This window comes from Microcebus murinus, chromosome 31 (assembly GCF_040939455.1).
Source record: "Microcebus murinus isolate Inina chromosome 31, M.murinus_Inina_mat1.0, whole genome shotgun sequence".
Lineage (NCBI taxonomy): Eukaryota > Metazoa > Chordata > Mammalia > Primates > Cheirogaleidae > Microcebus > Microcebus murinus.
Window position 1 is genome coordinate 3,074,555 of NC_134134.1, and position 26,283 is coordinate 3,100,837.

General features: G+C 33.4%; 1 protein-coding gene across 1 annotated transcript; it reads right to left on the minus strand.

The window, feature by feature from the left end:
- Positions 1-895: 895 nt before the first annotated feature.
- On the minus strand, positions 896-24,349 carry LOC142865686 (uncharacterized). The gene is made up of 2 exons (XM_075998874.1): positions 24,316-24,349; positions 896-2,280 (listed from the first exon to the last, which is right to left on the minus strand). The coding sequence occupies exons 1-2, from the start codon at positions 24,347-24,349 to the stop codon at positions 896-898; spliced, it is 1,419 nt and encodes a 472-aa protein (XP_075854989.1).
- Positions 24,350-26,283: the final 1,934 nt, after the last annotated feature.

Below are 26,283 nucleotides of genomic sequence, written 5' to 3' on the forward strand. Positions count from 1 at the left end.
AAGAATGAAAACATACCATCTACTGTATCTAAAGTTGAATAACATTAGTATTTGCTTGTCAAAAAGGAAAAAAAAATTTACCTTTTATATTTTTACCCTACCCTGACCAGAAAGTATATTTTACATGTAATTATAACTTTCACAAAATCTCTCTCTTTTTAAAGCTGACATACAAGTAAATCAACTAACTATTTTAACTGGGTGGTACTCTATAATCAACAACCTGGTTTAAAGAAATTTGTGAATGTCTTAGTGCATTAGTGTATTACACTGTGAATCCTCTGATATTTGTTTAGACTTGATTCTTCATTAAATGTATTCTGAAATTCATTATATTTGTAGAGTATTTTTAAGTATCAATTCTTTGTGGTTCTCTAAGGTATATCTTTGGCATAAATATTTTTTCACATTCATTGTATTTGTAAGGTCTCTATTTCTTAAAATTTTTGTGATGCTGAGTAAAGTTGGAGAAAGTATTGGAGCATTTTTGTCAGTGTAAGTTCTCCCATGTCCAATAAGATCTCTGTTATAACTAAAAGTATTGTCAGCACTCTACATTATGATTGTTTACTTGAAGTATAAAGTACTGTTGTGCATTTTAAAGCTAATACTTAGGGAAAGCACTTCCATAGTCATTACATTTATCTCACTTTTATCTAGTATAATTTATTTGGTGTTGAATAAAATGCGAGCAGTTATTAAAACTTTGCCACAATTCTCACATTCATAGAATTTTTCTCTGTTATGCATTATTTTATGAAGACTAAGGTGTGAGCACTGGGAAAATGCTTTGCCACATTCCTCACTTTTGTATGGTTTCTCTCCTGTATGGATTCATTTATGTAGAGTGAAGTCTCTGAGCTGGAAAAAGACTTTTGTTACATTCTACAACATTTTAGGGTTTAACTCCAGTATGAATTCTTTTATGTTGAGTAAGGCTTGACCACTGGGTAAAGGCTTTGCCACATTCTTCACATTTGTAGGGTTTCTCTCCAGTATAAATTATTTTATGTAGAGTAAGGACTGAGGACTGGTTAAAGGCTTTGCCAAATTCTTCACATTTGTAGGGTTTCTCTCTAGTATGAATTTTTTTATGTCGAGTGAGGATTGAGGACTGGTTAAAGGCTTTGCCACATTCTTCACATTTGTAGGGTTTCTCTCCAGTATGAATTCTTTTATGTAGGGTAAGGATTGAGGACCGGTTAAAGGCTTTGCCACATTCTTCACATTTGTAGGGTTTCTCTCCAGTATGAATTCTTTTATGTAGAGTAAGGTTTGTGCAACAGGTAAAGGCTTTGCCACATTCTTCACATTTGTAGGGTTTCTCTCCAGTATGAATTCTTTTATGTAGGGTAAGGATTGAGGACCGGTTAAAGGTTTTGCCACATTCTTCACATTTGTAGAGTTTCTCTCCAGTATGAATTCTTTTATGTAGAGTAAGGTTTGTGCAACAGGCAAAGGCTTTGCCACATTCTTCACATTTGTAGGGTTTCTCTCCAGTATGAATTCTTTTATGTTGAGTAAGGCTTGAGAACAGGTTAAAAGCTTTGTCACATTCATCACATTTGTAGGGTTTCTCTCCAGTATGGATTCTTTTATGATGAGTAAGGATTGAGAACTGGTTAAAGGCTTTGCCACATTCTCCACATTTGTAGGGTTTCTCTCCAGTATGAATTCTTTTATGTACAGTAAGGTTTGTGCACCAGGAAAAGGCTCTGCCACATTCTTCACATTTGTAGGGTTTCTCTCCAGTATGAATTCTTTTATGTATAGTAAGGTTTGTGCAACAGGTAAAGGCTTTGCCACATTCTTCACATTTGTAGGGTTTCTCTCCAGTGTGAATTCTCCTATGTATAATAAGTTTTGAGCAACAGTTAAAGGGTTTTCCACATTCTTCACACTTGTAGGATTTCTCTGTGGTATGAATTTTTCTATGTCCAGAAACATTAGAGCTGTGGTTAAAAGTTTTGCTACATTCTTTAAGTTTGAAACTTTTCTCTCCAGTATGTCTTGTCTTGTGTCTATTTAGATTTGATGATTTGCTAAAGACTTTTACACATTTATTACATTGGACGATTTTTCTATGGCAAGTTGACAAACATTGGGTAAGACCATCAGAACATACTTTCTGCTTCTTACACTCAGCCACACACTCCCAGTCTCTTCTTAAGTGTATATTTTCAAGGCCACGGCTTCCATATAGTCTCATTATTGATTTCTGAAAGGGGTCTTTTATGCCCTGCTCTGGTAATAGGTCTTTGGTGCAATAGTGAGACAGTTCTGAAAGAAATGAAAATAACAAAGTATCTCACTAACCAGACTCAGGTTAATATACTTCACAATTCGAATACATAAAACTATACAAAGCACGTTAGCAAGAAAGCACAATAGAATACCATGGTCATACTTCCATCATAGATGTATGACCTTAAAAACATACTTACAACCATGATTCTTTTACAAATCATAACTGCTAATAGTTCATAGCACCCCAACTGAGAAAAACACCAAGAACCACAGGAAGGGATGGAAACTTTGTTGCATTTACCCACCAAAGCCCTTCCTCCATGCTGAGACTGAGTTATCACTTTAGTAGTAAAATCCCATCTCCTGGATTCCCTTTCAAAAGAGAATGAAACTATGGGCACATGTCCACACATGTGTTTTTTGTGGCCTTTCCAAAGGCTGGTTTCCACCTCCCTTGACAACTACATAACTCTCTGAGAAAAATATCCACATATTAAGAATAAAATTCTGGAATATCATAATGATGTTGGGCAAAATATTTAATTATGCTATAAAATTTGAAAGGCAAAATAAAAAAAGATCATTGCCATGTGTTAATTTCTATACTATATTAAAGGACATAATTATTGACATTGATATCATAAAGGTGAGGGCAGATGTAAAGATTAAAAATTTTTATATGCAACTGAAGTAGTTATTCATTTAACATAAGTAGTAAGTTCAAAGATTTTAAGTAGTTCTTACAGTGAACATCAGAAAAAATGTTTATAGAGATAAAAGAAAGCTAGGCAAAGAAACAAAATATGTCACTAAAAATCAGTGAGGCACAATGGAGGACAGAAGGAGAGAAAGAAAAGACATTGACAAAAGTTATATAAAACAATTAACATAAGAGAAATTGTAAGTCCTTCCTTTGAGAAAATTACGTAAATTTTATGTACTAGTGTTTCCAGTCAGAGGCACAGTTAAATAAAGAGTTAAAAAAAATCCAACTGTATTCTATCTAAAGCGACTTGACTTAATTCCTGGTGAGAACAATAGACTACAACTAGAAGGATATAGCAAGATATATCAGAAAAACATTTAGCATCTAAGAGCAGTGGAGTTCAAAATTATATTAGGCACATTATTTTGAAGTAAAAAACGTTATAATTTTTAAAATATACTTTAAGTCAAAACTGTCACAAGAGAAAAAAAGGCAATAAATATAAAAAGTGGTCATTCATAGAGGGCCTATGAAAATAATACATTTATATGATATCTATCTTTATCTCCAATCAAGGTTATCAAATATATTTTTAAAAAGCATTGACAGAAATGAAGCAAGAAATGGACAACAAAGTAATACGATACTTTGATATTCTATTCCACTTTCAATAATAATAAAACCAGTCAATTATTAATAAGAAAACAAAAGATTTGAAAACACTACAGAGCAATTAGACTTAACAGATATATTGGAAACACTCTACAGAATAATAGTAGAATATACAATCTCCTTGATAGCTCATAAAACGTTCTTCCTAAAAAACTACCTGTTCAGCCACAAGTCTTAACCAATTTTAGAAAATTGAAATTTTACTCACTTTAATTTTTGACTAGAATGGAATGAAACTGAAAATAAATAATAGAAGAAACACAGAAAAATTTACAAATATAGGAAAATAAACAACACACTCTTGAATACGTTCTTCTACAACAGAAGAAGACCTAACGTTGTGAAGATATCCAGACTGATCTACAGATTAAATGCAATTCCTTTCAAATTCTCAATTTCAGTTTTTGAATAATAGAAACAGCAAACTTTTCCTTCAGAAGTTTCATTAAATGTAAATGGTTTAGTCTCTCAAATGAAAAATAAGATGAATGTATGTATAAAAACAAACAGAACTCTACAATATGCCACCTACAAAATCCTTCCTTTAAAAGCTCTAAAAAGTCAAATGGTTGAAAGTAATGTAAAAAACACTACATAAATAATAGGAAGACGATATTGTGGCCATAATTAAAGAAAATACACTTTAAGTCAAAAACCATCAGAAGAGACAAAGACTTTTATAATGACAAAATCGGTCATTTAGGAGAAATCTATAGCACAGAACACACATAGACAGATGATATACATGTAATGTACACATTTTAGGTTAGATATTTTTTAAATATATATTATATATCAGGGCTTTGCATGATATGTGATTATTTCAATGATGAATATATAAGGCTATGCCTGATATATATGATTTCAATGATGAATACAAAAATTTGACAGAAGATAAATAAGAAAACAGATAATGGGAAAGACATTATAGACTAGTTAGATGTAAAAGACATTTAAAGAGGTCTGCAGTCAAAAGCAGCAGAATACACTATGGTTTCAATCATACATGGTAAATGCTATTAGGACACTTAAGTCTTATCAAGTTGAAGAACCCTAAAATCATACAACATATATTTTTTGACAAAATTGAAGTGGAACTAGAAATCAAAAGCACAATATAAACTGGCTAATACAAAAATATGTCAAAATTAAACACATTCTTTAATGCATTCATGCTCAATGGTCAGATGATTTAAAATTGTTAAGATCCTGACACTGTTTTAGTAGATGTAACATGAAATGCATAATAAAGAAAAAGGAAGAGAAGAAAAATGGGATTGTATCACACTTCAAATTTTTTTGCAGAAAGGAAAAACTTAGTAGAGTAAAAATGCCTCCTTTTAAATGGGTAAAAATAGATGCAAATCAAATATTTGATTGAAGTTAACATGGTGAATAAGTAAAAAATGATTAAAATTCAAAAACAATGGTGAATAGTTTGACTAATAAATGGACAATAGATTGTTCTGGCATTTCTGCAAGGAAGATATACTAATGGACAAACATACTTTGAAAGCATCCTAAAAATTATTAAACTATAGAGAAATCAAAACAATATCACAATGATTTACCATCTCACATGCATTACATTGAGAACTTAAAAGTAAATAAAAGCCTATGCAAATACATACATATGGTGAGAATGTATAGAAAGGGAAATGCTGCCATGTTATTCTGAGCCTTTGATTCTAAAAATTACAAAAAAACTGAAATAGAACAGATCACAAATTTAAAATATATGAGGAATCAAAATCAGCTCTATGGTGGGTAAAGAAGGATGCACTTGTTTTTCCCCCAAAGAACAAAAAAATTTGACAGCCATCCATGGAAAATTACAATTATCTGAATTTGGGGACTTAAATGGAAGGTCATTAAACTCTAGTGGAACCATAGATCTGGGAAGGTGATTTAGAATATTCAGGCTCTCATCCAGCTGACAAACTTAAGGACCCATTGTCCTGAATACAGACTGCAACATGGGTCAACCATCTTAGATATGCAGTCTCCAATGGTTCCCTGTGACAAAGTTGGAGTGGTGTTTCTCATCCAGAGACTTTGGGAGAGACACAGCTATCTGCAGCCATGGAGGCAGACTTGAATAACTTGGTCTTGCTATCATCTGTAAAGCAGAACTGTGACTCTGTTACAGCAGTCTGAACTATAGTCCATGTCCAGTTCTTTCAGTGCATAGATCCACACAGCGACCTGCAGGGACTCTTCCAAGGTACTCGTTGGGAGCCACACTCAGCCACACATATAGTATCAGCCCTAAAATATGCAGACTGAAATGCACAACCATACCCTAGTATGTGGCATACACATCCTAATCCTGAAGGCAACCAGTTTACCCAGAAACAAGAGAGGATTGGAAACTATCCAAGCCCTTTGGAACTGGCCCACCAGATGCAGACTCCACTGCAGAGCAAGGGGCAGCCTTGTGACCTAGCTACAGAAACTCTTCATTGTAAACCCAGTGGAGATTCCTTTAGCCCAAATACTCAAAAGAAAAAAATCTTTACCTTCCAAAACCAGTTTATAAAATCTGGGAAAGCTATTTAATCCTTCATATGCACAGATACCAATATAAGGTTAATGTGTAACCTCTCTTAATGCTTCTATTTTATCAAATTACTACAAGACCTAAGCAGAAAAATTAGGCAATAACATGACCAGATCCACTCAAATTAGAAAGGAAAAAATAAAAATAACACTATTTGCAGATGACATTATCATATATATGAAGAACAATAAAGAAGATAGGAAGACAGCTTTAAAAGTAATAAAACCCCCACTTAAGTCACGGGATGTAAAATTTACATACAGATATCAGTTTCTTTTCTATACACCAATAAAGTACACAATAAAAAAGGAAAATACTCTCATGTACAATACCATCAAGATAATAGATTTCTGAGAAAAAAAAATTAACATTTGGTTAAAAAAACCTCTTACACTGACTACTCTATGATATTAATAAAAGAAATTGAAGATGACATGAGGAAATAGAAATATATTATCCAAAAGAATGTATACATTCAATGCACTCCCTATCAAAATTCCAGGGGCATTACTTGACAGTATTAACCAAAAATTCTAATATTTATATGATCTCACAAACACCATTAATGAACCCTATACATAATTAGAAAGAAGAAAAAAGGTTCCAGCATCACACTTTCAGATTTCAAAATAAATTTTAAGGTGGGAGTAATAAAAACAGCTAAATATGTGCCTAAAATCCAACACAAATAACAATGGGAGAGAATGGAGAACTCAGAAATAAACCAAAACATATAAGGTCAAGTAACATTTATGTGGGCACTAGTAATGCACAATGCAGAAAGTATGGCTCTTCCATGCTTGGTGCTTGAAAACTGGATACCCAAAAACTAATGAATAAAAGCAGACTATTTTTTTCTTATATGACACCCAAAATGTAACTCCATATGTAATAAAGATTTAAATGGAAGATATAAAACTGTAATGTATCTTAGAAAAATTGTATAAAGAAAAGGAGAAATATGAGAAAACCTTGACCTAAGACTTGCAATTATCTTTTTTTTGGATATGACACAATAAGCACTGGACCAAAATATGAACAATTTTGGCTGCATCAAACTTAAAATCCTCTGCACAGCAAGGAAAAAAACAAAATAAGAAAATATATAGGATGGGGGAAAATATTTTCAATGTTTATATTGTATAAAATGTTAACACCCAAAATATATAGGAAACTCATATTTTTCAAATGCAAAACAATGTCATCACCCACTTAAAAATAAGCAAAAGTTTATGTAGATTATTTTCAAAGAAAACATACCAGTTTTCAACAGGAAACATGAAGAGTAACACAGCATAACCAAAACATCTTGTAAACACAAATGAAAACTATGATAAGGGATCACCGCACAAGTGTTAAATGGCTAATGTTTGAAACAAGAGACATAACATGTGAGGACAAGAGTGTGCAGGAAATCAATCCCTATAGACTGTTACTGATTGTAAATGGATAGTGTTGTCATAGAGATTTGTTAAAAATATAAATAACACAACTGCCTTATCATTCACCAATTCTACCTATAACCATGTAATATCAGTATCTGAAGAAGATTTTGCACCCCATATATATCGCACCATTATGCACATTTTCCAAGAAAATGGAAACAAACTAAATGCCTGCTTTGATGAATAGATTAAAAAATGACTGCACAAACACATACCATATAATATTACTAAGACATGAAAATGATAAATATCCTGCCATTTCAACAACATAGATGGACATAGTAGGCATTATGTTAAGTAAAATCAGCCATTCCCAGAAAGATAAATACTGCTATGGATAATTATTTTTAAAAAGTTGAATTTACAAAAATAAAGAGTACAACAGTGGTTTCCAGGGTGTAGAGTCAGGAAAAATGAGGAGATGTTTAAGAGTAAAATCTTTTAGTTATAAGATGAATAGATCTTGGAGATCTATTGTATGGCAACATGATTAGGGTTATTAATAATGTTTTATATGCTTAAAATTTGTTAAGACCATAGACCTCTCTATTAATAAATTTTCTCAGTATAATTAAATGGTAAATATGTGAGATGATGGAATAGTTTATGCCCTTTATTATATTGTTTTACTATTTATACACACATCTGATCACTACAGTGTGTACAATAAATATATACAGTTATACAATTCTTATTTGTGGAAACTTCCACCCATTAAACATCCCATACACAGAAATATATGCACACATACACACATATGAATGGCACAATTCTGATGCTACTAAACAGGGGGAAATTATGGAATATAAGTTATCAAAATAGTGTGAATCAATTGGGAATATAAATATATTCATGTATGTGAAGCACTGAATGAGACAGATTATTTTGGAATTCTATAGGGTGAGAGTGCAAAATAAACTATATTATAGTTTTGGTATTTGACTATAATAAAGTTGAAAATTTACTCTTATTTATACTAGAAAAAGATTACTTAGAAGTGAAATAACATTAGATTTTCTTACATTTAGGCAGAGGCTATGCATTTGTACAAAGTTAGTGAGCCTCACTTTCTGTAGACTTGCCTCTGAAAACTTAGAATTGGAAATCATGATGCAGAAAATATGACTATCTTTCCCTAGGGTTCCTGGTATTACAGAAACAAATCCAAATATCTCCACTATTCCCCTTTACACATTTCAGAAATGACGCATCAAAAGGAACTTAAAACAGGGAGCTGGGCATGGAGGATCACACGTATAATCCCAGCACTTTTGGAGGCCAAGCAAGAAGGATCACTTGAGGCCAGGATTTTATACCAGCCCTAGCAACATAAGGAGATTCCATTTTTACCAGATAATAATAATAATGAAAAATAATGGCTGGCCATGATAATTCATACCCATAGTTCTAGCTACTTGGAAGACAGAGGTTTTAGGATCCCTGGAGCCCAGATGTTTGAGTTTTCAGTGAGCTATGATCAGCCACTGTAGTCAAGAAATGGCAGGAGAGCAAAACCCTGTCAAAAGGTGGTTTAATGTCGTCGTCTTCAAAATATGCACAGATAGTCCCATAACTCATAAACTCCGCCTGCACAGATAGTCCCATCTATTAGCAATGCTAATAGATAATGTAGTCCCTTATAAGCTATCACAAGAAGTATGGCTCTCACTGACTTCTAAGGATGATCACTTCATGGGTAGAAGTCTTAGAGAGTTCAAGAGCCTGGGACAAAAGATTTCCTTCTGGAAGATAAAGAGCAACGTACACAGGCTTCTAAAAATCATTTCCAACTGAACAGAATATTCCAAGCCACTTTTAAATATCTGCCTTCCTCTTTGAGATATACCTCTCTGACATTAGTTATGTGCTTCACTGAATCTCACCTACCTGGATATTTAACTATTGTTTCCTCTTTCTTCATAATCCAGGGCTCTATCCTTTGCTCCAGACATGCAATCAGCTCTGGCTTTGAGACAGCAAAACCTGTTTCATTAGAAAAATTTCACATGACTCTTACTGAAGACTTTCCAATTACTAATGCAGTACTATCCTTAGTAAACACAACATTACAGAAAATTCTATAAAATTCATTTGCAACATATTGTTTTCTCACACACCCTGTAGAATGATAAAAAATTATTTCTAATTTATGACGAGAGCACCAATTCCCATTAGCACTAAATAAATAAAAGGTGGAAATTCTATTCTAAGGTGCAGGCAACAATTATATACCCTGATTTCTAGTGTAACTACTAATCTAGTGTGAAATATACATATCACTCCAAGAAAGGGTAAGGTTCAACGTAACATGAGACATCTACTGATTTTATTTTACACAACAACAATCTTCCAATTTTCTGTAAAAGCATGGATATTAAATTCATTCATGTAAAGTTGATACTTTTAAGGAACTATCTACAAAAATATACTAATGGCCTTAATGTGGAATAGGAATTCTGTACATAAGTGATCCTCACCAAGTGAGACCAGGTTTCCATAGTTCTCCAACATCACATCCCTATACAAATTCCTCTGAGCATTGTCAAGGCATGCCCACTCTTCTGGAGAGAATTCTACAGCCAAATCCTGGAATGTCACCATCTCCTGTAAAAAGACACATATTTCCCAAGTGGCCATAGAGAGAGTTATTCATTTGACTACAGGGAAAATGAGTTATGAGAACTTTTTCTGACATATGAGTGACTAGAATTATCCAATGAGATATTTTTTAGCATATTGATATTCTTGAACACATTCTCTTATTCACACGAATGAGGATCAGAAAAGATGTATGAAACTGTGTGCATATGATTCTGCTTTAGAGGATAAAGTATTTAATACAAAATTAAAGGCCTCAGTACAGAAATATAAATTTATGGGTGTTATATTTACATCATATCAGTAAATTGTGCATATTTCTCACATAGGGAAACATAGAGATTTAGAAAGTATCACATAATTTTGATCAGTACAATAAAGAACTGGAGATTTTTTTTTTAAAAAAAGCAGGCTCTGATTCAGTAGATCTGGGGTGTAGTCTGAATCTCTGCCTGTCACATAATATAACTACTGATAACAATGCTGCTTGCCTAAGGAGAGTATATTGTCAATATCCAATAAGTGGTAGACTTTGAATTTATCTCAGTTCATCTGAACAGAACACAGAGAATAGCCCTCATTTTTCAAAGCAATGTATAAGAATAAATTAGAGCTTCCGGATTTAATATGATGCCTCATGCACATCAGTCAGTAAATCTCCACAAGACACTTAACAATAAAGAAAAAAAAACCAATTAACTTTATATTGGATGAATCTGTCAGAGAGCATCTTAAGCAAGTGAATGAAATTAACATAACTTTAGCTGCACAAATTGGTGTTAGGCATCGTTGCAAAGAGGGGGATACAAATCACTGCTGGGATGGTAGTGGCCAACAATATGTAACCATGAAGAATCATCAATTTATGCAAATTTCAGATACTGATACTTCCTATATTTTGTTGTCTTTAATAATGTATCTAAATAGTTTAGCATCATACAGAGCAACTCTTCTATTTTCTCTTTTCTCCATAATTATTTTTTTCCATCAATGCTATCCTCTTTCTAAATTGTCCTAATGATATTTTATGTAGAGCTAATGAAGCATCCAGATCATACATTGAGAGTACATGTTTCCCTTCCTCACTCAAATCCAAAGACTCTATCCCATCCCCAGGACGAATCTCAGACATTCACACTATTCCATCTTGACCTGTCACAATGGGAACATTTTCAATATTACATGTCATACAGTTCTTATGAAACTTGGTTATTGTAGTAAGAAGCTTGTAGGAGAGAATATAGAGCAGGTTCTGTTATATAGGGAGGAAGGATATTCCAAAGCTCCTTGACTATCATAAGAAGAAAGAAAAAACATGTAGTTACAAAACTTTTTAGGCATATACATCAGAAGTAAAGAAGTAAAGGTTTACAAGTTCAAAAAATTGAGGTTCTACATGACTTTCTAGGAGAAAGAGTGGGCACAACCCCTTAATTGGGACACACTTACCTGAAAACCAGCCATTTCTTCTCCCTCTTCTTCTACTCTGAAATTCCTTTTCAGGTGAGATTGTGTAGAACGATTATAATTAAATCTTCAGACTACGCTTAAAGGAGTCAGCACAATTTGTTCCCTTTTTTCCACAATATTCACAAGCAGGAGGAACATAAAATGCAGAAAGGCTACACTCACTTGTTGTTAGTCATAGAAAAGATTCAGCTATGATCAGCTCCTTTATGGAGACCAAAAATTGAGGATCTTCTGTCTTTTCTTCTGGTTACCTCCCCCTGCTACAGGTGCCAGGAGATTCTGCTACAGGAATGGGAATCTGTACCAAACTGATCTGCCTCTACCAAACCCAAGAGAGCAGAACCTGTGACTTCCCTCTAAAACAAAGGCTAAACTCAATTCACATGAATATATGCAGAAGTCCTAATGCTTGACGCTGGTATCAAATTAGAATTCTGTGGGGCACAATTAAAACCACATGGATGTTCCCACCCAGTCCAACAGGCAGGTGATGGTGTTTCTTCAATCTAGTCAGGTTATCCTAACTGAAAGCCTGGGCTGAGAGGTAATTATCTTAAAATTGTCTCTGAAACATCACTGTGAATATAAATCATGTGGTACTGGTGGCCTCACTCTAACAAATGTGGTCTGGTGGTGTGGAATGGGTACATTAATTGGGTTTTTTGACATGTCCTCTTTTAGTGGTGATGTTGTTCAATCTAGATCCATTATTATTAGAACTCAGGTAGAGACAGCAAGCACAGCATACATACTGCCTTTTGCCCTACACTCATCACAACATATGCTTAATTTCCAAAGTGAAGAGCAGCATAATGCAATGTCTACTGAGCACGTGCTATGTGCTCAAAAGTATAGTATGTTGCACTGTAAAGAAGGCTTTACATTGTGTGATTTAATCCTTGCTGTGCCAGAAAAGGTGAGTAGTAAGTGTCCAATAATTTACAGAAAAATTTAGATGTGGTGCCAGCCTTTCTATTCCTCTAACACAATTATAATATGACATTACACAAGACATTATCATACAAGGCATTATAAGACATTATAATACGACATTACAGAAGATCTAGAAAATTGTCTACACTCACCCCAAAAAGGTTTTTTGAAACTCAACTTACAAGTCCATGTTGATCTCTAACACTGCAGCATATGTCTCCCCTGAGTTTTTGGTACATCCTTATTCCAGAGTATGTCCTTGTCTTGCGAATTCTAGGTTGAGGCCAGGTCTAGTTTCCTTCCCTCTGTAAAAGCAAAGGATACACAACATGTGTATACAACGTGTGTATACACTTGTGTATTCTTTGCTTTTACAGAGAGGGAAGGAAAACAGGAAGAAAATTTCCTCTTTGGAACCTGTCTAATGCATCTTGAGGAACCTTGGACCTTTCATTCAGAATTCACATCTGCAGATTTAGGTCTCTAAAGAGGCATGGATTCAGTAGCACTCATGCACACTTCCTGGCATTTGGGCAAAACAGAAAGCAGAAAGGGAGTTTATGTGTCACACACAGTGCACAGTAACTTGTTCCCATTTCTGTCTGAGCCCCATGGTCTCTGAATCCATTTCAGTTCTAAAGATGTGAGATGCATTTAGAGAAAGGATAGAACTACTGATTTTTATCCTATGAGAGGGTATTCACAGGAATCTGGTCTAAGTATGCTCTGGAGGGACAGTAGACACCAAAAAGGCCTAGAGAACTTACTGTTTGCAAATGTGGGGACAGTGAAGCTCTGTGCTGCAGACTTGCCGGTTACAGACTGGAAGCCCAAGAAGGAATCTAGTGTCCAAAGCCCTTCTAATTTAGAAGTGGTGGGCACATTTTATGTTTATGTTGCATTTTTAATTCTGGAAAGTGTTCAGGAGATATTAAAAGTAAAGAGTCTCCAACTCAGAAAACCTATCCAAAAAGTTAAAAGAGAATTGAAAAAAAAACCCTCTTATCACTCAATTAAAGCAGAATGTGATGTGCACAGTGCCAATCCACTGAGACATTTCAAAGGCACAACATAAAGTTGTTACTGGACATAGCTAGGCAACTCCTTTTACATACATGTTATCTAGATAATAATTTTCTGTGAACAAAGAAGAAAGAAGCCCGGACAGCCCTATTTGTCATAAACCGTGCATCCTAAACTTACTTGGTTTTCAGTGAGACTTTCTTTTTTTGGTAATTGGTTAATTTCAAATAAAATACATGTGTCTGAAGTTATTGCAAGAGGAGATAATTTTGCAACTTAAAGAAAAATGTAGGATGGAATGTAATAAGTAGTCATGCTGTGTTAAGAAATGTATGGCTTTTCATTAAGTACAAAATCTTTATTATAAGCATTATAGTAACAATATAATTATAAATATAATGAAAAAGAGCTTCGGGAACATTATTCTTCAAAGTAGAGACACTGATAAAAAGGATCACAAGTGATGTATTTTTACTCTGTAACCCCACAGTACATTTTTACAACACATTATCTCCAACTTTGAGTAACATTGGATAGGTTAAAGTTGGTGCAAAAATAACACTTCGTTCAATCTACAACATGTTTGACACATTAAAATTATTTTTAATCTAATGAAACAAATTAAGTTTACATGTTATCTAAAAATATTCTAAATTTCATTTGATTTTATTATCTATCATAATGTATAATATTAAAACAAGTTATTTTTAATATTGTAATTTTTCATTCTGATTATAATGAGAAGAATATTAGTCTGTATACCCACATCATACATCACTTGAGATACTGTTTGTTATAAGAAAAATCCATAGTACCTCTCCACTTCATAAATCTTACATTTCAGTGATTTTAATTTCCCATGGAAAAGTACATGAATAATGCCTATTGAATACACAAAGACTACTAATAAATGCAATGTAGCTATCATTAACCACAGACATTCACATACACACTAAGAATGAAAGCATACCATCTACTGTTTTTAAAGTTGAATAACATTAATATTTGCTTGTCAAAAAGGGAAAAAATTATATCTTTTTATATTTTTACCCCACCCTGACCAGAAAGTATATTTTACATGTAATTATAACTCTCACAAAATCTCTCTCTTTTTAAAGCTTACATACAAGTAAATCAACTAACTATTTTAACTGGGTAGTACTCTATAATCAACAACCTGGTTTAAAGAAATCTGTGAATGTGTTAGTGCATTAGTGTATTGCACTGTGAATCCTCTGATATTTGTTTAGACTTGATTCTTCGTTAAATGTGTTCTGAAATTCATGATATCTGTAGAGTAATTTTAACTATCAATTCTTTGTGGTTCTCTAAGGTATATCTTTTGCATAAATATTTTTTCACATTCATTATATTTGTAAGGTTTCTATCTCTTAAAATTTTTGTGATGTTGAGCAATGTTGGGGAAAATATTGGAGCATTTTTTTCAGTGTAAGTTCTCCCATGTCCAATAAGATCTCTGTTGTAACTAAAGGTATTGTCAGCACTCTACATTATGATTGTTTACTTTAAGTTTAAGTACTGTTGTGCATTTTAAAGCTAATACTTAGGGAAAGCACTTTCATACTCATTACATTTATCTCACTTTTATCTGGTATAATTTATTTGGTGTTGAATAAAATGTGAGCAGTTAGTAAAGACTTTGCCACAATTCTCACATTCATAGAATTTTTCTGTTATGCATTCTTCTATGAAGATTAAGCTGTGAGCACTGGGAAAATGCTTTGCCACATTTCTCACATTTCTATGGTTTCTCTCCTGTATGGATTCATTTATGTAGAGTGAAGTCTCGGAGCTGGATAAAGACTTTGCCACATTCTACCACATTTTAGGGTTTCTCTCCATTATGAATTCTTTTATGTCGAGAAAGGCCTGAACACTGGGTAAAGGCTTTGCCACATTCTTCACATTTGTAGGGTTTCTCTCCAGTATGAATTCTTTTATGTCGAGTAAGGATTGAGGACTGGTTAAAGGCTTTGCCACATTCTTCACATTTGTAGGGTTTCTCTTCAGTATGAATTCTTTTATGTAGAATAAGGTTTGAGGACCAGTTAAAGGCTTTTCCACATTCTTCACATTTGTAGGGTTTCTCTCCAGTATGAATTCTTTTATGTTGAGTAAGGTTTGAGGAATGGTTAAAGGCTTTGTCACATTCTTCACATTTGTAGGGTTTCTCTCCAGTATGAATTTTTTTATGTTGAGTAAGGATTGAGGACCAGTTAAAGGCTTTGCCACATTCTTCACATTTGTAGGGTTTCTCTCCAGTATGAATTCTTTTATGTTGACTAAAAATTGAGAACTGGATAAAGGCTTTGTCACATTCTTCACATTTGTAGGGTTTCTCTCCAGTATGGATTCTTTTATGTTGAGTAAGGTGTATGCACTGGGTAAAGGCTTTACCACATTCTTCACATTTGTAGGGTTTCTCTCCAGTGTGAATTCTCCTATGTATAATAAGTTTTGAGCAACAGTTAAAAGGTTTTCCACATTCTTCACACTTGTAGGATTTCTCTGTGGTATGAATTTTTCTATGTCCAGAAACATTAGAGCTGTGGTTAAAAGTTTTGCTACATTCTTTAAGTTTGGAACTTTTCTCTCCAGTATGTCTTGTCTTGTGTCTAGTTAGGTTTGATGATTTGTTAAAGACTTTTATACATTTGTAACTTTTGAAGATTTTTCTATGACAAGTTGACAAACATTGGGTAAGACCATCAGAACATACTTTCTGCCTCTTACACTCACCCACACACTCCCAGTCTCTTCTTAAGTTTGTATTTTCAAGGCCAGAGCTTCCATATAGTCTCATTATTGATTTCTGAAAGGGGTCGTTTATGCCCTGTTCTGGTAATAGTTCTTTGCTGCAATAGTGAGATAGTTCTGAAAGAAATGAAAATAACAAAGTATCTCACTAACCAGACTCAGGTGAATATACTTCACAATTTGAATATATAAAACTATACAAAGCACACTAGCAATAAAGCACAATAGAATACCATGGTCATACTTCCATCATACATATATGACCTTAAAAATATACTTACAACCATGATTCTTTTAGAAATCATAACTGCTAATAGTTCATAGCACCCCAATTGAGAAAAACACCAAGAACCACATGGAAGGGGATAGAAACTTTGTTGAATTTACCCACCAAAACCCTTCCTCCATGCTGATACTAAGGTATCACTTTAGTAGTAAAATCCCATCTCCTGGATTCCCTTTCAAAAGAGAATGAAACTATGGGCATATATCCACACATGTGTTTTTTGTGGCCTTTCCAAAGGCTGGTTTCCACCTCCCTTGACAACTACATAACTCTCTGAGAAAAATAAGCACATATTAAGAATAAAATTCTGCATTATCATAATGATGGTGCAAAATATTTAATTATGCTATAAATTTGAAAGGCAAAATTAAAAAATGATCATTGCCATGTGTTAATTTCCATACAATATAAAAAGACATAATTACTGACATCAATATCATAAAGGTGAGGGCAGATGTAAAGATTAAGAATTTTTATATGCAACTGAAGTAGTTATTCATTTAACATAAGTGGTAAGTTCAAAAGATTTTATGTAGTTCTCACAGTGAACATCAGAAAAAAAATGTTTATAGAGATAAAATAAAGGTAGGCAAAGAATCAAAATATGTCACTAAAAATCAGTGAGGCACAATGCAGGACAGAAGGAGAGGAAAGAAAGAAAATACAGTGACAAAAGTTATATAAAATAATTAACATAAGAGAAATTGTAACTCCTTCCTTTGAGAAAATTATGTAAATATTTATGTACTACTGTTTCCAGTCAGAAGGCACAGTTAAATAAAGAGTTAAAAAAAATCCAACTATATTCTATCTAAAGCAACTTGACTTCAAACCTGGTGAGAACAATAGACTACAACTGGCAGGATATAGCAAGATACATCAGAAAAACATTTAGCATCAAAGAGCAGTGGAGTTCAAAATTATATTAGGCACATCATTTTAAAGTGAAAAACGTTATAATTTTTAAAATATACTTTAAGTCAAAACTGTCACAAGAGACAAAAAGGGCAATAAATATAAAAAGTGGTCATTCACAGAGGGCCTTGTAAATAATACATTTATATTATATCTATCTTTATCTCACATCAAGGTTCTCAAATATATTTTTTAAAGGCATTGACAGAAATGAAGCAAGAAATGGACATCAAAATAATACGATACTTTGATATTCTATTCCACTTTCAATAATAATACAACCAGTCAAATTATTAATAAGAAAACAAAAGATTTGAAAACACTACATAGCAGTTAGATCTAACAGATATATTAGAAACACTCTACAGAATAATAGTAGAACACACAATCTCCTTGATAGCTCATAAAACGTTCTTCCTAAAAAACTACCTGTTCAGCCACAAGTCTTAACCAATTTTAGAAAATTGAAATTTTACTAACTTTAATTTTTGACTAGAATGGAATGAAACTGAAAATAAATAATAGAAGAAACACAGAAAAATTCACAAATATAGGAAAATAAACAACACACTCTTGAATACATTCTTCTTCAAGGGAAGAAGACCTAATGTTGTGAAGATGTCCAGATTGGTCTACAGATTAAATGCAATTCTTTCAAATTCTCAATTTCAGTTTTTGAATAATGGAAACAACACACTCTTCCTTCAGGAGTTTCATTAAATATAAATGGTTTAGATTCTCTAATGAAAAATAAGATAAATGTATGAATAAAAAACAAAGAGAACCCTACAATATGCCACCTACAAAAGCCTTCCTTTAGCTCTAAAAAGTCAAACTGGTTGGAATTAATTGTAAAAAAAAATCTACATAAATAATAAGAGGACGATATTGTGGCCATAATTAAAGAAAATATACTTTAAGTCAAAAACCATCAGAAGACACAAAGACTTTTATAAGGAAAAAATGGGTCATTTAGGAGAAATCTATGGCACAGAATACACATAGATGATATACATGTAATGTACATATTGTTGCATATATATTTTTAAATATATATTATATAACTGGGTTTCTAAACATATTAAGAAAATATGCACAAAATTATGGACAGAAGTATTGCAAGAAATACCTAGCAACACACTAGTTATAGGAGACTGTAAGACCTCACATTCAATGATGAATACAAAAATTTGACAGGACATAAATAAGAAAACAGAAAATGGGTAAGACATTATAGACCAGTTGAATGTAAAAGATATTTACAGAGCTCTTCAGTCAAAAGCAGCAGAATACACTATGGTTTCAATCATAAATGATAAATGCTGTTAGGGCACTTAAGTCTTATCAAGTCGAAGAATCCTAAAAACATACAACATACATTTTTTGACATGAATGAAGTGGAACTAGAAATCAAAAGCACAACACAAACTTGCTAATACAAAAATAAGTCAAAATTAAACACACTTTTTAATGCATTCAGCTCAATGGTCAGATGATTTAAAAAATTAAGATGTCAATACTCCACAGTGATATACAAATTGAATCAATGTCTATAATAGTCCTATCATACTTCTTTTGAAGATATATAAAACTAAATTCTAAAGCGTATTGGAACAATAAATAGCCAGACTGTTTTAGAAATACAAACAAGGAGGCATAGCACTTCTTGATTTCAAAACAAATCTACAGGAATAACAAAACAATCTACTGGCACAATAACAAACAATGAGATGAAACAACAGAATGGAGATCCCAGAAATAAACCTTTGTGTCCATAACCAAAATTATGTTAATCAAGATTGCAATGACCATGCAATGAAAAAGAAGAGTCACTTCAACAAATGTTGTAGAAAACTGAATATTTCTGATAGAAAAAAAAATGATGTTGGTACCTTCCCTTGCACTATTTAGAATATATCTCAAGTAAATTAAATATTAAAACATAAGAAATATATGTATAAAAGTCTTAGAAAAAATAAAAGGGAAACATCATGATATTGGTCCTGGCACTGTTTTAGTAGATGTAACATCAAATGCATAATCAAGAATAAGGAAGAGAAGAAAAATGAGATTGTATCACACTTGAAATTTGAAGAAAGGAAAAACTTAGTGCAGTAAAAATGCCTCCTACAAAATGGGTAAAAATAGATGCAAATCACATATTTGTTAGAATTTAAAACCGTGAATATATGAACAATGATTAAAATTCAAAAACAATTGTGAACAACTTGACTAACAAATGGACAATAGATTGATCCGGCATTTCTTAAAATAAGATATGCTAATGGCCAAACATAAAATGAAAGCATCATAAAAATTGTTAATCTTTAGAAAAATGCAAAAAGAAATCACAATGAGATATCACCTCATATCCATTACATTGAGAACTTTTAAATAAATAAAACCATAAGCCGTCACATACATATGGTGAGAATGTAGAGAATTTGAAATGCTGTTATGTTATTCTGAACTTTTGAGTCTAAAATTTATAAAAATTAAATTATAACAGATCACAAATTTAAAATATATAAGGAGAACAAATCAGCTATATGGTAGGAGGGGAAGGATCCACTTGTTTTTTTTTTTTTTCTTTCCCAAAGAACAACAAAAATTTGGCAGGCATCCAAGGAAAATTACAATTATCTGAATTTGAAGAATTAAATGGAGGGCATTAAACTCTAGTGGAACCATAGTTCTGGAAGGGTCATTTAGAATATTCAGGCTCCCATCTAGGTGACAAACTTAAGGACCCATTGTCCTGAATACAGACTGCAACATGGGTCATTATCTTGGATACACAGAGTCTCCAGTGATTCCCTGTGGCAAAGTGGGAGTGGTGCTGCTCATCCAGAGACTTTGGGAGAGACACAGCTATCTGCAGCCATGGAGGCAGACCTGAATAACTTGGTCTTGCTATCATCTGTAAAGCAGACTGTGACTGCTAAAGCAGTCTGAACTACAGTCCATATCCAGTTCTTTTAGGGCATAGATCCACACAGTGACCTGCAGGGACACTTCCAAGGTACTCATTGGGAGACACACCCACACACACTTATGGTATTGGCCCTAAAATATGCAGACTGAAATGAACAACCATGGCCTAGTATGTGTCATACACATGCAAACCCTGAAGGCAACCAGTTTACCCAGAAACAAGAGAGGATTGGAAACCATCCAAGCCCTTTGGAACTTGCCCACCAGATGCAGACTCCACTGCAGAGCAAGCAGCAGTCTTGTGACCTAGCTACGGAAACTTCATTGAAAACTCAGTAGAGATACCTTTAGCCCAAGTACTCAAAAGAAAAAAAAATCTTTACCTTTCTAAACCAGTTTATAAAAACTGAGAAAGGTATTTAATCCTTCATATGCACACATACCACCATAAGCATAATGTGCAACCACTGAAAATACTAGTATTTTATCATATTACTACAAGACCTAAGGAGAAAACTTTGGCAAGAACATGACAAGATCCACTCAAATTAGAAAGCAAAAAGTAAAAATAACACCATTTGCAGATGGCATTATCTTATATACCAAAACCCATAAAGAAGATAGGAAGAAAGCTTTACAAAGTAATAAAACCCCACAGTTAAGTCACAGGATGTAAAATTTACATACAGATATCAGTTGCTTTTCTATACACCAATAAAGTAGACAATAAAAAAGGAAAACATTCTCATGTACAATACCATCAAGATAACAGATTTCTAAGAAAAAAATTTAACCAAACGTTAAAAAAAAAACCTCTACACTGAGTACTATAAGATATTAATAAAAGAAATTGAAGATGACATGAGTAAATAGAAAGATATTACCCAAAAAATATATACATTCAATGCAATTCCTATAAATATTCCATGGGCATTACTTGACAGTATTAACCAAAAAATTCCTAATATTTCTATGATATCAGAAATATCTTTGAGGAGCCCTATGCAATAATGAGAAAGAAGAAAACCAGCATCACACATTCAGATTTCAAACTAAATTTTAAGGCGGGAGTAATAAAAACAGCAAAATATGTGCCTAAAAACCAAAAGAAATAACAGTGGAAGATAATGGAGACATCAGAAATAAACCGAAACATATAAGGTCAAGTAACATTTATCTAGGCACTAGCAATGCACAATACAGAAAGTGTGGCTCTTCAATGCTTGGTGCTGGAAAACTAAATACCCAAAAACAAATGAATAAAAGCAGACTATTTTTTCTTATATGATACCCAAAAACTAACTCTAGATGTAATAAGGATTTAAATGGGAGACATAAAACTGTAATATTTCTAAAAAAACCATAAAAGTATAAAGAAAAGAAGACATATGGGAAAACCTTGACATACGACTGGCAATATTCTTTTTTCTTTTTTTTTTTTTATATGACTAAATAAGCACTGGAACAAAATATAAACAATTTGGCCTGCATCAAACTTAAAATCCTCTGCACAGCAAGGGAAAAACAAAATAAGAAAACATATAGCATGGGAGAAAATATTTTCAATTTCATATTGTATAATACGTTAACACACAAAATATGTAGGAAACTCATATTTTTCAAATGCAAAACAATGTCTTCATCCACTTAAAAATAAGCAAATTTTATGTAGATTATTTTCAAAGACAACATACCAGTTTACAACAGGAAACACAAAGAGTAACTCAGCATCACCAAAACATCATGTAAATATAAATGAAAAGTGTAAGGTTTCACCTCCCAACTGTTAAAATGGCTAATGTCCAAAAGAAGAGACATAACAAGTGTGGACAAGAGTGTGCAGGAAAGCACTCCCTGTACACTGTTATTGATTGTAAATGGATAGTGTCATCATAGAGATTTGTTAAAAATATAAATAACACAACTGGTGAATCATTCACCAATTCTACCTATGAGTATATCCATGTAAAATCAGTATCTTAAGAAGATTCTGCACAGCCATATATATCGCAGCATTATGCACATTTGCCAAGAAAATGGAAACAAACTAAATGCCTGATTTGATGAATAGATTAAAAAATGACAGCAGAAACATATACCATAGAATAATACTAAGCCATGAAAATGATAAATATCCTGCCATTTCAACAACATGGATGGACATAGTAGGCATTATGCTAAGTAAAATCAGCCATTCCCAGAAAGATAAATATTGCTATGGATAATTATTTTTAAAGAGTTGAATTTACAAAAATAAAGAGTACAACAGTGGTTACCAGGGTGTAGAGTCAGGAAAAATGAGGAGATGTTTAAGGGTAAAATCTTTTAGTTATAAGATGAATAGATCTTGGAGATCTGTTGTATGGCAACATGATTAGGATTATTAATAATATTGTATATGCTTAAAATTGGTTAAGACCATAGACCTCACTATTAATAAATGTTCTCACTATAATTATATGGTAAATATGTGAGATGATGGAACAGTTTATTTCTTTAATTATATTGTTTTACCATTTATACACATATCAGATCACTACAGTGTATACAATAAATATGTAGAGTGATACAATTCTTATTTGTGGAAACTTCCACCCATTAAACACCCCCCATACAGAAATATATGCACACATACACACATATAAATGACATGATTCTGATGCTACCAAATAGGGGAAATTATGGAATATAAGTTATCAAAATGTTATTAATCAATTGGGAGTATAAATATATTCATGTATGTGAAGCACTGAATGAGACAGTATATTTAGGATTTCTATAAGGTGAGCAGGGCAAATAAACTATATTATAATTTTGGTATTTCGGTATAACAAAGTTGAAAATTTACTCTTATTCTATACTAGAAAAAGATTCCTTAGAAGTGAAATAACATTAGATTTTCTTACATTTAGGCAGAGGCTATGCATTTGTACAAAATTAATGAGCCTGACTTTCTGTAGAATTGCCTCTGAAAACTTAGAATTGGAAATCATGATGCATAAAATATGACTATCTGTCCCTAGTGTTTCTGGTATTACTGAAAAAAATCCAAATATCTCCACTGTTCCCCTTCACACATTTCAGAGATGAGGCATCAATAGGAACTTAAAACAGGGAGCAGGGCATGGAGGAGCACACCTATAATCCCAGCACTTTTGGAGGCCAAGCAAGAAGGATCACTTGAGGCCAGGATCTTATACCAGCCCTAGCAACATAAGGAGACTTCATTTTTACAAGAAAATAATAATAATAAAAAAATGGTTGGCCATGGTAGCTCATGCCCATAGTTCTAGCTACTTGGAAGACAGAGGTAGTAGGATCCTTGGAGCCCCTATATTTGAGGTTGCAGTGAGCTATGATCAGCTACTGTACCCCAGAAAGGGCAGGAGAGCGAAAGGCTGTCAAATGATGGTTTAATGTCATGGTCTTCAAAATATGCACAGACAGTCCCATAACTCCTAACCAATAGAAATGCTAATAGATAATGTAGTCCCTTATAAGCCATGACAAGAAGTGTGGCTCTCACTGAATTCTAAGGAAGATCACTGCATGGGTAGAGTTCTTAGAGAGTTTAAGAGCGTGGGACAGAAGATGTCCTTCTGTGAGATAAAGAATTCTGTGAGACACAGGCTTCTAAAAATCATTTCCAAAAGAGCAGAATATTCAAACGCACTTTTTAATATCTGCCTTCCTCCTTGAGTTTTGGCTCTCTAACATTTGTTAATCTGCTTCAGTGAATCTCACCTACCTGGATATTTAGCTGTTGCTTCCCCTTTCTTCATAATGCAGGGTTCCATACTTTCCTCCAGGCATGTGATCAGCTCTGGCTTTGACTCAGCAAGACCTGTTTCATTAGAAAAATTTCACATGACTCTTGTGGAAGACTTTCCAATTACTAATGCAGTACTATCCTTAGTAGAGAGAACATTAGAGAAGAATGTAGAAAATTCCTTTGCAACATATTGCTTTCTCACAGACCCTTTAGAATGATAAAAAGTTGATCTAATTTGTGACTAAAGCACGAATTCCCACTAGCACCAATAAATAAGAATGGGAAATTCTATTCCAAGGTGCAGACAACAATTACATACCCTGATTTTTAGAGTAACCACTGATCTAGTGTGAAATCCCAAAAAAGGGAAAGTTTTAAGATAACATGAGACATCTAATGATTTTATTTTATGCACCAAAATCTTCAAATTTTCTTTAAAAGCATGGATATAAAATTCATTCATGTTGCTTTCCACAGAGGTTGAACTAGCTTGCAGTCCCACCAGCAGTGTAGGAATGTTCCTCTGTCTCCACATCCATGCCAGTATTTGCTGTTTGGGGACTTTTTGATTACATTGAGAACTTTTAAATAAGTAAATATATATACACATACATACATACATACATACATATGTTGAGAATGTAGAGAAATTAAAATGCTGCCATGTTATTCTGAACCTTGGATTCTAATATTATACAAAATAGACATAGAACAGATCAGAAATTAAAAATACAGAAAGAATAAAATAATTTGCATTTCCCTGCTGATCAGAGATGTTGAACATACTGCAATGAGATATCACTTATCTCCAGTAAGAATGACCTTCCAGTAAAAAGTCCCCTAACAATAAATATTGGCACAGATGTGGAGAGATAGGAACACTTCTACACTGCTAGTGGGACTGCAAACTGGTTCAGCCTCTGTAGAAAGCAATATGGAGATACCTCAAAGAGATACAAGTAGATCTACCATTGGATCCAGCAATCCCACTACTGGGCATGTACCCATAAGATCAAAAGTCACTTTATGAAAAAGACATCTGCACTCCAATGTTTATAGCAGCACAATTCACAATTGTGAAGCTATGGAAAGAACCCAAGAGCCCATTAATTCATGAGTGGATTAATAAAATGTGGTATATGTATACCATGGGATACTACTCAGCTTTAAGAAACAATGGTGATATAGCACCTCTCATATATTCCTGGATATAGCTGGAACCCATTCTACTAAGTGAAGTATCTCAAGAATGGAAAAACCAGCACCACATATACTCACCAGCAAATTAGTATTAACGGATCAACACCTAAGGGGACACATATGAGTAACATTTATCAGGTGTCAGGAGGGTGGGAGGGAGGAGGAGGGGATGGGTGTATACAACCACAAGGAGTAAGATGTGCAATGTTTGGGGGATGGACATGCTTGAAGCTCTTACTCAAGGGGGCAGGGGGGCATGGGCAATATAAGTAACCTTAACACTTGTACCCCCATAATACACTAAAATAAAAATAAAAATAATAAAATTCATTCATGTACAGTAGAAACCTTTAAGAAACTATCAATAAAATAATAATAGCCATAATGTGAAACAGGAATTCTGTACATAAGTGATCCTCACCAAGAAAGACCAGGTTTCCATAGTTCTCTAACATCACATCCCTATACAAATTCCGCTGAGCATTGTCAAGGCATGACCACTCTTCTGGAGAGAATTCTACAGCCACATCCCTTAATGTCACCAGCTCCTGTAAAAAGACACATATTTCCCAAGTGGTCATAGAGAGAGTTCTTAATTTGACTGCAAGCGAAATGAGTTATGAGAACTGTTTCTGACATATGAGTGACTGCAATTGTCCAATAAGATAATTTTTAGCACATTGATATTCTTGAACATATTCTCTTATCCGCTGGAATGAGGATCACAAAAGATGTATGAAAAAG